The sequence below is a fragment of the Oncorhynchus keta genome, chromosome 2, assembly GCF_023373465.1.
Source record: "Oncorhynchus keta strain PuntledgeMale-10-30-2019 chromosome 2, Oket_V2, whole genome shotgun sequence".
NCBI classification, from domain to species: Eukaryota; Metazoa; Chordata; class Actinopteri; order Salmoniformes; family Salmonidae; genus Oncorhynchus; species Oncorhynchus keta.
This window is the reverse complement of record NC_068422.1, coordinates 47,783,454-47,799,595: the sequence shown is the minus strand read 5'-3', so window position 1 is coordinate 47,799,595 and position 16,142 is coordinate 47,783,454. Positions and strand designations below refer to the sequence as shown.

Sequence of the window (16,142 nt, the reverse complement as noted above, 5' to 3'; positions counted from 1 at the left end):
ATTCAGATCCCTTCTCATTTTCCACAATTAGTTACATTACAGCCTTATTCTCAAATAGATTAAATGTTTTACAAATCCTCATCAATCTACACACAATACTCTCAAAACAATGACAAAACCCCAAACGTTTAGAAATGTTTGCACATTTAGTACAACAACAAAAACAAACAAAAAATATTTACATAAGTATTCAGACCATTTTCGATGAGACTCGAAATTGAGCTCAGGTGCATTCTGTTTCTATTGATCATCCTTGAGATGTTTCTAGAACTTTATTGGAGTACACCTGTGGTAAATTAAATTGATTGGAGATGATTTGGAAAGGCACACACCTGTCTACACAAGGTTGACAGTGCATGTCAACCATAGTTGACAGTGCATGTCAGAGCAAAAACCAAGCCATGACAGGATTGTGTCGAGGCACAGATCTGGGGAAGGGTACCAAAACATTTCTGCAGCATTGAAGGTCCCCAAGAACAGAGTGGCCTCCATCATTCTTAAATGGAAGAAGTTTGGAATCGCCAAGACTCTTCCGAGAGCTGGCCGCCCGGCTAAACCTAGCAATCAGGGGAGAAGGGCCTTGGTCAGGGAGCTGACCAAGAATCTGATGATCCCTCTGACAGAGATTCCTCTGTAGAGATGGGAGAACCTTCCAAAAGGACAACCATCTCTGCAGCACTCTACCAATCAGGCCTTTATTGTAGAGTGGCCAGATGGAAGCCACTCCTCGGTAAAAGGCACATGACAGCTGGTTTGGATTGGGCCAAAAGGCATCTTGATAAACATGGCCAACTCAGACCATGATAAACAAGATTCTCTGGTCTGATGAAACCAAGATTGATCTCGTTGACCTGAATGCCAAACGTCACATGTGGAGGAAACCAGGCACTATCCCTACTGTGAAGCATGGTGGTGGCAGCATCATGATGTGGGGAGGTTTTTCAGCAGCAGGGAGTGAGAGACTAGTCAGGATCGAGGGAAAGATGAACGTAGCAAAGTACAAAGGGATCCTTGATGAAATCCTGCTCCAGAGTGCTCAGGACCTAAGACTGTAGCAAACAGGACAACAACTCTAAGCATACAGCCAAGACAATGCAGGATTGGCATCGGGACAAGTCTCTGAATGTCCTTGAGTGGCCCAGACAGAGCCCAGACTTGAACCCAATCAAACCTCTCTGGAGAGACCTGAAAATAGCAGTGCAGCAACACTCCCCATCCAACCTGACACAGCTTGAGTGGATCTGCAGAGAAGAATAGGGGAAACTCCCCAAATACAGCTGTGTGCCAAGCTTGTTGCGTCATACCCAAGAAGACTTGAGGCAGTAATTGCTGCCAAAGGTGCTTCAACAAAGTACTGAGTAAAGGGTCTCAATATTTATGCAAATGTGATATATATATATATATTTTTTAATACATTTTTTAAACATGTCTAAAAACCTGTGTTTGCTTTGTCATTATGGGGTATTGTGTGTAGATTGATGATTTAAAAAAAATCCATTCTAGAATAAGGCTGTAACGTAAGAAAATGTGGAAAGTAAAGGGGTCTGAACAATCGGGCATTATGAAAATATGAATTTGTTCTTAACTGACTTGCCTAGTTAAATAAAGGTCAAATAAAAATATATATAAATTATGTGGCATTCATGGCTCCGCTGCTAAGAGCATGCTGCTAACAATACCAGGGTTGTGAGTTCAATTCCTGCTGGGTCTACATGCTAAAATGTATGCACTCACTGTCACTTAGTATTAAAGTTAATACTAAACTCAGCAAAAAAAGAAACATCCTCTCACTGTCAACTGTGTTTATTTTCAGCAAACTTAACATGTGAAAATATTTGTATGAACATAACAAAATTCAACAACTGAGACATAAACTGAACAAGTTCCACAGACATGTGACTAACAGAAATGGAATAATGTGTCCCTGCACAAAGGGGGGTTAAAATCTAAAGTAACAGTCAGTATCTGGTGTGGCCACCAGCTGCATTACGTACTGCAGTGCATCTCCTCCTCATGGACTGCACCAGATTTGCCAGTTCTTGCTGTGAGCTGTTACCCCACTCTTCCACCAAGGCACCTGCTAGTTCCCGGACATTTCTGGGGGGGAATGGCCCAAGCCCTCACCCTCCGATCCAACAGGTCCCAGACATGCTCAATGGGATTGAGATCCGGGCTCTTCACTGGCCATGGCAGAACACTGACATTCCTGTCTTGCAGAAAATAACGCACAGAGTATAGCTGGTGGCATTGTCATGCTGGAGGGTCATGTCAGGATGAGCCTGCAGGAAAGGTACCAAATGAAGGAGGACAATGTCTTCCCTGCAACGCACAGAGTTGAGATTGCCTGAAAAGACAACAAGTTCAGTCCGATGATGCTGTGACACACCGCTCCAGACCATGACGGACCCTCCACCTCCAAATCGATCCTGCTCCAAAGTACAGGCCTCTGTGTAACGCTCATTAATTCGTCGATAAACGCGAATCCGACCATCACCCCTGGTGAGACAAAGCCACAACTCGTCAGTGAAGAGTCGTTTTTGCCAGTCCTGTCTGGTCCAGTGACAGTGGGTTTGTGCCCATAGGCGACGTTGTTGCCGGTGATGTCTGGTGAGGACCTGCCTTACAACAGGCCTATAAGCCCTCAGTCCAGCCTCTCACAGCTTATTGCGGACAGTCTGAGCACTGATGGAGGGATTGTGGGTTCCTGGTGTAACTCGGGCAGTTGTTGTTACCATCCTGTACCTGTCCCACAGGTGTGATGTTCGAATGTACCGATCGTGTGGAGGTGTTGTTACACATGGTCGGCCACTGCGAGGACAATCAGCTGTCCGTCCTGTCTCCCTGTAGCGCCGTCTTAGGCGTCTCACAGTACGGACATAGCAATTTATTGCCCTGGCCACATCTGCAGTCCTCATGCCTCCTTGCAGCATGCCTAAAGCACGTTCACACAGATGAGCAGGGAGCATGGGCATCTTTCTTTTGGTGTTTTTCAGCGTCAGTAGAAAAGCCTCTTTAGTGTCCGAAGTTTTCATAACTGTGACCTTAATCGCCTACCGTCTGTAAGCTGTTAGTGTCTTAACGTCCGTTCCACAGGTGCATGTTCATTAATTGTTTATGGTTCATTGAACAAGCATTGGAAACAGTGTTTAAACCCTTTACAATGAAGATCTGTGAAGTTATTTGGATTTTTACGAAATATCTTTGAAAGACAGGGTCCTGAAAAAGGGATGTTTCTTTTTTTGCTGAGTTTATATGGCATGAGCTATTATATTTTACACCACGAATCGGGGAATTACTGAATCTGTGTTTAAAAAATAGGTTGTATCGATTAAATTAGTCTCTGAGCACTTGTGGGATGAGGTATTTGGTGGGTGTGTTGTCCTGCCTGTGGTTGTGTATTTCCAGCAGCAACAGTTCCCCAGATAAGGTAGCATAGCTCTAACCTGCAGGGTGACTGTTTAGCGACTAATGGCCAGCAGTAGAGTTATTTAAAAGCACTAAAGCTCTATGAAGCAGGAAGGCTATTAAGAGAGGGAGGTTAGAATATCTCACCAGGTCAGCCACATACCCTCACTATGTATGCCTCAATGAGTAAGGGGGAGACAAGTGATTGATACATATTGTCCTAACTGGAGTGTCCGCTACGCCTACAGTAGGCTGTCCCTATGCAGTTCGTTTTTAACTCTACTTCCATGCCATGGAAAATTATGCAATACATTAGCAAAGCGCATGACCACCCACCTGAGAGTATTTTATTTTCAGCCACCTCCTGTGTTTGAGTGGTGCAAAATCCTCGTCACTTAAACTTAGCTGGACTGATATCTTTAATTTTACTCTGGCGATTCTTTCCCAGTCTTGCTTGTGCCATTTGTTTTTTTTCCTGTTAACGTAATGACCACCGAATCGTTTATAACTACCTGTCAAACAATCCAGTCCTGGCTGAAATGGGTTCAATGGAATGCTGTACATTGGCTTAATGTTGCATCTATGAGAACACTTTGTCGGGGATTTTGTCGAGGGACAACTTTATTTTCGTCGGTGTTCATTTTTTTGTGCATTTTAAAAAATTCATGATTTAATATAGTTGAAATGTTTATAAATGAGATCCGCTTAAATGACTTCTGAAAATGAACACTGGTTATAGTGATATTATGTCTGATATCACAAACGATGTAAAGTATGAATAGATAGGTGTAACCTAGAGTCAAGAGTTTTGAATTAAAATTGTGCTGTCTCCTTGTCTTGACAAACTAGTTAAATTATGCAAGATAACGTGACAATAACATTATTAATAAAGAAGTCGAGACAGCACAGGTGAGTGAGTGCAGGTAGGCATAGACCGAGCAAGATTTGGGTTGTTGCAACTCCATTCCTTCCCTTTAAATAAATGTTTTAATGTATTCAAATACAACCAGTATACAGTATATAATGCCTTCGGAAAGTATTCACAAGTATTTGACTTTTTCCACATTTTGTTAGGTGACAGCCTTATTCTAAAATGGAATAATAATTTAAAAAATCTCTCATCAATTTACACACAATGCCCCATAATAACAGCACAAAAACAGGTTTTTAGAAAACATTTCAGGCCACTCTACCATAAAAGGTTTGATTGGCGGAGTGCTGCAGAGATCGTTGTCCTTCTGGAAGGTTCTCCCATCTCTACAGAGGAACTCTAGAGCTCTGTTAGAGTGACCATCGGGATCTTGGTCAGCTCCTTGACCAAGAACTTTCTCCCCCATTTGCTTAGTTTGGTCTTGGTGGTTCCAAACTTCTTCCATTTAAGAAAGAATGAGGCCAATGTGTTCTTGGGGACCTTCAATACTGCAGACATGTTTTGGTACCCTTCCTTAGATCTGTGCCTTGACACAATCCTGTCTCGGAGCTCAACGGACAATTCCTTCAACCTCATGGCTTGGTTTTTGCTCTGTCAACTGTGGGACTTTATATCGACAGGGTGTGCTTTTCCAAATGATGTCCAATCAATTGCATTTACCACACTCCAATCAAGTTGTAGACACATCTCAAGGATGATCAATGGAAACAGGATGCACCTGAGCTCAATTTGTAGTCTCATAGCAAAGGGTATGAATATTTATGTAAATAAGGTATCTGTTTTTTATTTTTAATACATTTGTAAAAAATAAATAATCTAAAAACCTGTTTTTGATTTGTCACTATGGGGTAGATTGCTGAGGATTTGTATTTATTTAATCAATTTCAGATTAAGAGTGTAACGTAACAAAATGTGGAAAAAGTCAAGGCGTCTGAATACTTTCCCGAAAACACTGTATATGCAAATGAGGCACATAAAATTGTCTTTAATTTAATCACACAGTATAAAAAATAACTGATACACCATTGATATTTTACAATAAATGGAATACCTGAATTCCGACCAAAATGCCTGAATTCTGTGATTGTACAATGTTTTACAGTTGAAGTCAGACATTTACATACAGCTTAGCCAAATACATTTAAACTCAGTTTTTCACCATTCCTGACCTTTAATCCTCGTAAACAATTCCCTGTTTTAGGTAAATTAGGATCACCACTATTTTAAGAATGTGAAATGTCAGAATAATAGCAGAGAGAATTATTTATTTGAGCTTTTATGTCTTTCATCACATTCCCAGTGGGTCAGAAGTTTACATACACTCAATTAGTATTTGGTAGCATTGCCTTTAAATTGTTTAACTTGGGTCGAAAGTTTTGGGTACCCTTCAACAAGCTTCCCACAATAAGTTGGGTGAATTTTGGCCCATTCCTCCTCCTTTATTCAAAAAGTCTATTCATCCATTATCCAAACATTTATTAGGATAGTCTTTTAAACCTTTAAACAATTTAGATCATCTTTGCTAAATACATCTTGGAAATATGGAGCACTTCAATGGGTTCAAAATCTGTTCCACATAGAGGAGCACTCTACCATGCTAAGCAAACAAGACATCACTGGGATTCTAGAAGACATTTTTAATCTCACCTTCACAGTGCATGAAAACAGTATTATCCACCACACTTGGAGGCGTGATATTTTGAAACTGCCATTTTAATGCTGTCATTTAAATTAAACAATGTGAAAATGCAAGGCAAACATCGTGAGCAGCAGTATTCCAAACATATTTGGGATTATTGCAATGTCCCACTATTCAAAACTGTTATTTATGCACGGGTGTGCGATTAGGGAGAACATGTCAGCCTAGGTGTCTAATTGTCAGACTTTGAACCAAAACATATTCAGGCATTTTCTAAGAATCAGATTCACCATCAAAACAAAGATTGATCAGCATTTAAATTAAGGACATAACATATTGTAGAAAAAATGCTTGTGGGCAATTACATCAGATGAGATTAATTGTGTTTACCAGATGGCACTGAAAGAGAATCTGCTTTGATGATAAGTAGGTAATAATATGAACGATGTCAAGTTAAACTCAGGTGAGCTTATCAAAGACAGTATCATAAGCTTTCTGTCACAGATTGAGTCCATGAGAATGTTTCTCCTCTCTAAAACAAATCTCTATTAGGCATGCAAAATGTTTGAAATTAAACTAAATGCATGATTATATCTGTGTTTGTGTTTTCATTTGAAATAGTACAGTAGTTTATTGGCAGACTATAATATGCTTTATGATGCACCTGATATTCTGTTATTAGACGTTCTGCTGGAAGTAAAAAGGCAACAACTAACTGTGCAGCTTGGCAGAGTGTTATGGGGTGAGTGTGTGGTCTTTGAGTGGAATTCTTTTGAGGAAATCCACAAACCAGAGTCCTCCTACTTCACTGTTATCCAACCCAATTAGCTACCAGCCAGACATTTGAAACCATTTGTGTTGGACTGAGCTGGTGGCTGTGGTCTGGCATCTAGCGTGTGTATGTGTGTGTATGTCTGTGTCTGTGTGCATCCATTCGTAGTGCAATGCTGACGCTATGCCTCTCGTTTGGATGTGCATGGGCTTTGTGCCATAGTTCAGTTTAACCTAGCACAGCACTAAACGTGCATGAGACACAGCTAGTGAGAGAGAGGAGATAAAAAAAAGCACTATGGCTTAACACTAGAACAGCTGGCCGTTGATGGACCCCCCCTTCAAGCTAAAGAGCAGTCAATCTGACAGAAACATTCTAACAGAGTAATTTATATGTTTCATATATGCTATAGATAAAAATAATCTTTTGTTTGTGTTTATGAAGGCCTTGGGTAACATTAGGATACAATTTGTACTTCATTTCAAATAACACAATAGCATTTTCATTAGTTTCTGTTACTGTAGGCTATACGTTCAATAAAACATGTTTGTGGAGTGCCTTTGTTAAAACTATGAAACAGAAAGCATTTGCGTTGGAACATGGGAACAGCTTGTTTTTACAATGACAAAATAAAAAATAAAAAATAAAAATGTCCTGGGATAAAAACATTGGGTTGTTATTTTACCTGAAATGCACAAGGTCCTCTACTCTGACAACTAATCCACAGATAAAAGGGTAAACCGAGTTTGTTTCTAGTAATCTCTCCTCCTTCAGGCATCATCATCTTCTTTGGACATTATATAACAGTTGGCAACCAACTTTGAGGTCCATTACCACTACCAACTGGACCTCAGTTCATCTTTTAATCACCCATGTGGGTATATGCTCCTAAAAACCAATGAGGAGATGGCACGTGGGTATATGCTCCTAAAATCCAATGCGGTAATGGGAGAGGCGGGACATGCAGCGAGTCAAGCGTCACAGATAAAACCAAGTTCTATTTTAGCGCCTGGCTACACAGACGCTCGTTGACGCCCGCGAGCAGTGTGGATGCAATTATTTAATAACATCTCCAGTATCAGTCAAAAGTTTGGACACACCTACTCATTCAAGGGTTTTTCTTTATTTTTACTATTTTCTACATTGTAGAACAACAGTGAAGACATCAAAACGATGAAATCACACATATGGATTCATGTAGTAACCAAAAAAAGTGTTAAACAAAGCTAAATATAGTAGCCACCCTTTGCCTTGATGACAGTTTTGCACACTCTTGGCATTCTCTAAACCAGTTTCATGAAGTAGTCACCTGGAATGCATTTCAATTAACAGGTGTGGCTTGTTAAAAGTTCATTTGTGGAATTTCTATCCATCTTAATGTGTTTGAGCCAACAGTTGTGTTGGGACAAGGCAGGGGTGGTATACAGAATGTGGTCCAATAAGCAAAGAGAAATGACAGTCCATCATTACTGTAAGACATGAAGTTCAGTCAATGCGGAAAATGCAGTCGTAAAAACTATCAAGTGCTATGATGAAACTGGCTCTCATGAGGACTGCCACAGGACGGGAAGAACCAGAGTTACAAGTTCATTAGAGTTAACTGCACCTCAGATTGCAGCCCAAATAAATGCTTCATAGAGTTCATGTAACAGACATCTCAACATCAACTGTTCAGAGGACACTGTGTGAATCAGGCCTTCATGGTCAAATTGCTGCAAAGAAACCACTACTAAAGGACACCAATAAGAAGAGACTTTCTTGGGCCAAGAAACACGAGCAATGGACATTAGACCGCTGGAAATCTGTCCTCTGGTGTGATGAGTCCAAATGTGAGATGTTTAATAATAATATAATAATAATATATGCCATTTAGCAGACGCTTTTATCCAAAGCGACTTACAGTCATGTGTGCATACATTCTACGTATGGGTGGTCCCGGGAATCGAACTCACTACCCTGGCGTTACAAGCGCCATGCTCTACCAACTGAGCTCCAACTGCCATGTCTTTGTAAGACGCAGAGTTGGTGAACGGATGACGTCCACATGTATGGTTCCCAATGTGAAGCATGGAGAAGGAGGTGTGATGGGTTGGGAGTGCTTTGCTGGTGACTGTGATTTATTTAGAATCCAAGGCACACTTAACCAGCATGGCTACCACAGCATTCTGCAGCGATATGTCATCCGAGCTGGTTTGCGCTTAGTGGGACTATCATTTGTTTTTCAACAGGACAATGACCGAAAACACACCTTCAGGCTTTGTAAGGGCTATTTGACCAAGAAAGAGAGTGATGGTGCTACATCAGATGACCTGGCCTCCACAATCACCCGAAATCAACCCAATTGAGATGATTTGGGATGAGTTCGACTGCAGAGTGAAATGGAAAGCAACCCACAAGCGCTCAGCATATCTGGGAACTTCAAGACTGTTGGAAAAGCATTCCTCATGAAGCTGGTTGAGAGAATTCCAAGAGTGTGCAAAGCTGTCATCAAGGCAAAGGGTGCCTATTTGAAATATATTTTGATTTGTTTAACACTTTTTTGGTTACTACATGATTCCATATGTGTTATTTAATCATTTTAATATCTTCAATATTATTCTACAATGTAGAAAATAGTAAAAATAAAGTAATGCCCTTGAATGAGTAGGTGTGTCCAAACTTTTGACTGGTACTGTATGAGTAAATTTATTTTGCAACGAGAGCGGTGTGGTCAGCATGTAAACATCATTATAAGCGGCAAGTCGCCTTGATAAATAGTGAAACTTGGCAAAAAAAGTAATAGCAATAGCATTATAACGTATATTACTGTTGATATGACAGCAGTCAAAAATAGTAAATTATTGTAAGCTCGTACTTGTGTGCATCTTCACCCAATTGTAAGGACCGACGCTGGGGATGGGAAGCAGGTACGGGGAGTTGAACATGTAATGAAGAACAGACAGGTAACAGGACAGGAAAAGCATCAGCACACAGGTACACAAAGACATATGAACATTAATGCTGAAGCGGGGAACAGAGCGGGGAAACAAAGAGATATAGAGGAAGTAATGACAGAGGTGACTGAGTACAGGTGAGTCCGATAATCACTGATGCGCGTGATGGGGGGAAGGCAGGAGTGAGCAATACTGGGGAGCCAGTATGTGTGACAGCCCCCCTCACCCCCAGAGGCACCTCGCACGGGCATTGGACAAGCAGGCCGGGTTTAAACTCCCGACCAACCGGCTGAGGCATAGGAGCCCGACGATCCGGCTGAGGCGTGAAAGCCTGGCGATCCCGCTGAGGCGTGGGAGCGCGATTGTCCGGCAGACGCGCAGCAGCCTGACGCGCCGGCTGGTCGTAAAAACCTGACAATCCGGCTGAGGCCTGACATGGGATGGGTGCCTTCCGAGCCAACCGGGGCAAGAAACCTTTCATGAGAGCCCGAAGAGCTGGCTTAGGCAACCTCGGTTCAGTTGGTGTCGGCCCCCGGAACCGTCGTCACCACCAACCGGAACACCAGCATGCTTCGTTTGGTGGCCTCGGCATTCTATAAGGACCGACGCTGGGGATGGGGAGTTGAACATGTAATGAAGAACAGACAGGTAACAGGACAGGAACAGCGTCAGCACACAGGTACACAAAGACATATGAACATTAATGCTGAAGCGGGGAACAGAGCGGGGAAACAGAGAGATATAGAGGAAGTAATGACAGAGGTGATTGAGTCCAGGTGAGTCCGATAATTGCTGATGCGCGTGACGGGGGGAAGGCAGGAGTGCGTAATGATGGTGGCAGGAGTAAGCAATGCTGGGGAGCCTGGCGCCTTCGAGCGCCATGGATGGGGAGCGGGAGCAGGCGTGACACCAATGGCATCAGTTGAATTTAATTTAGCTGTTATCCCTTGTCCTAACAATTGACTAAATGTTTTGTAACATTCACTTACTTGACACACTTTGACATACCTTTGTTTGGTTGTAGTGCGTAATTGTATGTGGCTTTCTCTTGTCCCGTTGTCTTGTCATTCTTTAGCAGGTGCTGTTTTTCACGCAGAGGGAGGGAGCTCCCAACAGCAGTGTGTTATATCGACTTAGTTAGGAAAAGTCAAGGACGGAGGGCGGCATGAGCTAAAAAATGGCAGGGAATTTTTTTTAAAATCACGAGCAGTCAAAATGACTGCTTTAGCGGTTCTAAAGTTAAACACCAGCAGAGTACACTGAACTAACCACAGCACAGAGAGGGGGTGTTCTACAATTAATCCAAACATGCAGTGTTCTATGCATGAGACAATATACTGCGGAAAGGAGAGATGGGAACGGTAATATGAGTGGAAGCAGCCTCTCCTAAAGGATGTTGTAGGTCTGAGTCGGTTTTACTGAGCAGTGGGACAATCAAAGGGAACCGCTGAGCCCTGCAACTCCCCTGCACCTACACCTCCAGCCACCGGGAGGCACTACACCCAGAAGTTGAATTGCCCCCCAATGGGAGAAGCCTTGCCTAGGGACGTGCCAGTACCAAACATATTGGAATTCAAAGGGGGGAATCCCAAAATAACTGTTGTCTACATCAGGATGACTAGCTGTCCAGCACTTACATCCCTCATTTGGTGAGAGACACAAACAATGACTATTGTCATGTAGAAATACCATAGTGCAGTTATTCCTGGTTGACTGCCATTGTTTTCCACAAGAAAATAACCTAATAACAGTAAACTGATTTCTCCAGGATTCTTATTCTAATCCTGTAAATGGCATTCCTATGCACAAAATAATCCTACCAGATGCCTACATGAGAAATTACTGGAGTGGAAAAGCGCCCACTAAACAGTGGATGTGAGGGGCTGCCAGGGCGGCTGTTAAAAGTGAGAAAGGGCCTGTGAGGCTGTGCCAGATCGGCAGTAATTGGAGGGACCTTCGCATATGCAGTGCCACGTCGGAGGGTTGTACTCACAGAGCAGAGGAGAGCAAGGAAGAGTCCAGTGCCAGGGTTAAAAAAAAGTATAGTTATGAGAGAGGCAGAAAGAGAGAGAGAGAGAGAGCTGAGAAAAAGAGCTGAGAAAGAGAGCTGAGAGCGAGAGATAGCTGAGAGAGAGAGAGAGAGAGAGAGAGAGAGAGAGAGAGAGAGAGAGGGCTGAGAGATGGCTGGCTGGCAGCATCCCTCACCCTAAGTAGCCTCACTACTGCTCTGAGTGCCCCTCACAATCAATGACAATCACTCCCTGTCTATCAAGCCACACAGGTTTGGGTTGGAATTTGTTCACTTCTATAAGCCTTGTCATACTCTCAACCTCTGTCATTGATAATCACAAAGGGACAGCTTAGTCATTAAAGGACTGCGTTGCTTTTCTCCCCATGGCTATTTTATCTCAGAACACTGCGTAGCTACACTGGGCCCTCCGAACAAGCTAAATAATAGCTGAACACAGTAGACAGGCTTATCTAATCTGAATCGGACACAGTTAACAACCACGCAGAAACAGGCAAGCACGCAAGCAAACACGCAGACACACATCCGCACGCGCACACACACAGTGGCTGAAGGGTATAACTACCTACTGAAATATTGCAAAACAATGCACCTTCAATGCCAGAGGAGTGTTTTTCCCTGTCTGCATCTGTAGACTGTAAGCTGTCATCTGTCAATTGGGATGGGCCAGCAGCCGTTATGACAGGATAACAGTGATTTAGTGTGACAGGGATACAAGGCCACAGTATCCATCACAGGGGAATGGCCTGCATACTCTGACTTCAAAACTACAGCTATCCCAGCTATCCCCACTCCTCCCACTTTACAGCGCAGCCTATCACGGCTGATTTACACCATGCCATGGCACCAAAACAGGATGTCAATTTATGGAGAGTAATAGACACCATCAACTCTGCCAGACAGGAGCCCTGCCCTGTTATTCTTACACAACAAGCAGTGGGTGCATTTCATTATTTACCATAATAAGCTGCATTATGTACAAAAATATAGACAAGAGAAACTTTTGGACAGATATAAATGTCCAATCTGTGATTAACTCTTACTGTACCATTGAAGTACAGTATAATTCCTAGAACAGACATCCGCATTCACATCAACAGTCTTTAATAGGGGGACCAGCCTGTCTCAGCCTCCAGTATTTATGCTGCAGTAGTTTATGTGTCGTGGGGCTAGGGTCAGTTTGTTATATCTGGAGTACTTCTCCTGTCCTATTCGGTGTCCTGTGTGAATCTAAGTGTGCGTTCTCTAATTCTATCCTTCTCTCTTTCTTTCTCTCTCTCGGAGGACCTGAGCACTAGGACCATGCCCCAGGACTACCTGACATGATGACTCCTTGCTGTCCCCAGTCCACCTGGCCATGCTGCTGCTCCAGTTTCAACTGAACCGAGCCCTAGGACCATGCCCCAGGACTACCTGACATGATGACTCCTTGCTGTCCCCAGTCCACCTGGCCATGCTGCTGCTCCAGTTTCAACTGTTCTGCCTTATTATTATTCGACCATGCTGGTCATTTCTGTTCATTTGAACATCTTGGCCATGTTCTGTTATAATCTCCACCCGGCACAGCCAGAAGAGGACTGGCCACCCCACATAGCCTGGTTCCTCTCTAGGTTTCTTCCTAGGTTTTGGCCTTTCTAGGGAGTTTTTTCCTAGCCACCGTGCTTCTACACCTGCATTGCTTGCTGTTTGGGGTTTTAGGCTGGGTTTCTGTACAGCACTTTGAGATATCAGCTGATGTACGAAGGGCTATATAAATACATTTGATTTGATTTGACCAGTGGCAGTATTGAGTGGATGTTATTCCCATTAACCAGGGAGTAAAAGCAGGAATTTCACCATTCAGTGTGTGCTTTATTATCAAGTCATTCTATTTCTATGTACTGTACCTTGCGGAGTTGACTGGCGGGGGAGCCGCTGCCGTTGACTGGGTGACATTTGAAGTTGAGCAGCAGGTCCCCGATGGCATCCCGGTCCCCATCGGCCCTCTGAGTAGAGAGGGGTGGAAGGGGGGCTCTCTGTCCTGCCGTACACGAAAGACCCTGGAAGTTAGACGGCCTGATCAGAAAGGCCTCCAGGGCTATGTTAGGAGACACCTGGATGGAGACAGAGTGATAGGGAGGGTGGAGTGAGATTATCCTCCGGGTCTGAACAGAAATTGCTGATCATTGAAATTGTTGAACGTGTCGGTCATTTTGTGTTGAATCAACAACAACAACAAAAAGATGTTGACGAAACAAAACCAAAGTGCTGGTCATGCTGAGCTGTGAGACTAAAAGAATGATGAACTAGCTTTGATTCTGAAACCAATCTTGGTAGCACCATATAAGGTGCAGATGTTGGATCTTAATTTGGTCACTCTTTTGTCGCTGAGAATTTTCCCGGGGTTGCAGGAATGACATAAAGTCTCTGAACACCCGCACTAACACACGACTACATTAACAGTATTGCACGTTTCAAGAAGCCTAATTTTGACCAGCTAAAAGCCTAACCACGATCAAGCAACATTACATCTGCGGGAAAAGTGTGAACGGACTAAAACGTTAAAATCCTATTGCTGCAGGATTATTTTGCTGCGAACAATACTGGTCAGATCCAACACCTGTATCCTTTAAGGGGTTCAAATGTAATTTATAGACATTTAAGTGCATTTGATGTTTGTCTACCTACCTTTGATATGACCTGCGTGTCTATGGTGAGAGCCAGGTCGGCGATGCGTTCCACACACTGAACGATGCGAGTACACGCCCTGGCCTCGTTCTGAGCCATCCACAGGATGTGTTCCTCCACCAGCATCATGTTACTGGCTATGTCAGAGATATAGTCCCCAAGCTACAGGATTCAGGTAAAAGAGAGAAAAGTAGATCTGTCATTAACATCTATCACATCCACTAAAGAAAAGCCATTTATTATACCAAAACGGATCGCTCGAGGGTGGTGATGGTGACTTTATTCATTATATAAAGATTTAATTTAGATTAGCGTCTCCAATGGGGCATAATCACTTCATTGTGATGACAGTTGAACTATTTACATCAACGTCAGAGTTTTTAATCTAACTGTTCTGTAGAGAGATTGGGTTGGCATTAATCATTGTGTATCTGGGAATCCAAGTATTGGTAGGTTTTCTAGTATGACTGTGTTTACCTATGGCAAGTGGATTGGAGATGAGAGCTCCAACTAATGATCTTCGCACAGAAAAAGCCAATTCCAATTCCAACACACTCCTCTGATCTGTGTGCCCAGACCCTGTAGTTGTCTTCAATCGTATAGAGGATAGACATTTTGAATTGGTTAAGGGGATATTATCTCTTCATCACCACACCTCTCAGGTACATTATTGTCACAAGCAAGAAAAAAAGTAAGATGAAAAGTGCACCGCTTTTCAAAATATACTGAAGGCTGTATGGTGGCAGGATAAGACGCCTTTATTCCTGAACTGTGAGTACATGAAGCATAAAGTGCTAGTTCCATTTCCGCTACCGACTGATCAGTTTCATACAGTGTGGCCTACACACAATACACTACATCGTCGAACATCTCATTTAAAAATTATGGGCATTAATATGGAGTTGGTCCCCCCTTTGCTGCTATAACAGCCTCCACTCTTCTAGGAAGGCTTTCCGCTAGATGTCGGAACATTGTTGCGGAGACTTTCTTCCATTCAGCCCAAAGAGCATTGGTGAGGTCGGGCACGGATGTTGGGGGCGATTAGTCCTGGCTCGGAGTTGGCGTTCCAATTCATCCCAAAGGTGTTCGATGGGGTTGAGGTCAGGGCTCTGTGCAGGCCAGTCAAGTTCTTCGACAGCGATCTCGACAAACCATTTCTGTATGGACCTCACTTTGTGCAAGGGGGCAGTGTCATGCTGAAACAGGAAAGGGGCTTGCCGAAACTGTTGCCACAAAGTTGGATGAATCGTCTAGAATGTAATTGTATGCTTTAGCATTAAGATTTCCCTTTACTGGAACTAAGGGGCCAAGCCTGAACCATGAAAAACAGCCTCCACCAAACGTTACAGTTGGCACTGCATTGGGGCAGGTAGCATTCTCTTGGCATCTGCCAAACACAGATTTGTCAGTCGGACTGCCAGATGGTGAAGTGCGATTCATCACTCCAGAGAACAGGTTTCCACTGCTACAGAGTCCAGAGTCCAATGGCAACAAGCTTTACACCACTCCAGCAGACGTTAGGCATTGCACATTTATATCTTAGGCTTGTGTGCGGCTGCTCAGTCTTGGACACCCATTTCATGAAGCTCCTGACGAACAGCTCTTCCGCTGACGCTGCTTCCAGAGGCAGTTGGGAACTCGGTAGTGAGTGTTGCTACGCACATCAGCACTCGCCAGTCTTGGTCTGTGAACCTGTGTGGTCTACCACTTCGCGGCTGAGCCGTTGTTGCTCCTAGATGTTTCCACTTCACAATAACTGCCCTTAC

The 16,142-nt window shown here is 43.3% G+C and overlaps 1 protein-coding gene across 2 annotated transcripts in view; it reads right to left on the bottom strand.

The window, feature by feature from the left end:
• LOC118361386 (adhesion G protein-coupled receptor A3-like) overlaps positions 1–16,142 on the bottom strand; it is a 261,426-nt gene that overhangs the window by 148,498 nt on the left and 96,786 nt on the right. For both annotated transcript variants that reach the window (XM_052477897.1, XM_052477901.1), the window contains exons 11-12: positions 14,377–14,538; positions 13,596–13,802 (exon numbers count right to left, since the gene is read on the bottom strand). In XM_052477897.1, coding sequence (XP_052333857.1) covers positions 13,596–13,802; positions 14,377–14,538 — 369 coding nt within the window. The remainder of the gene's footprint in view (positions 1–13,595; positions 13,803–14,376; positions 14,539–16,142) is intronic.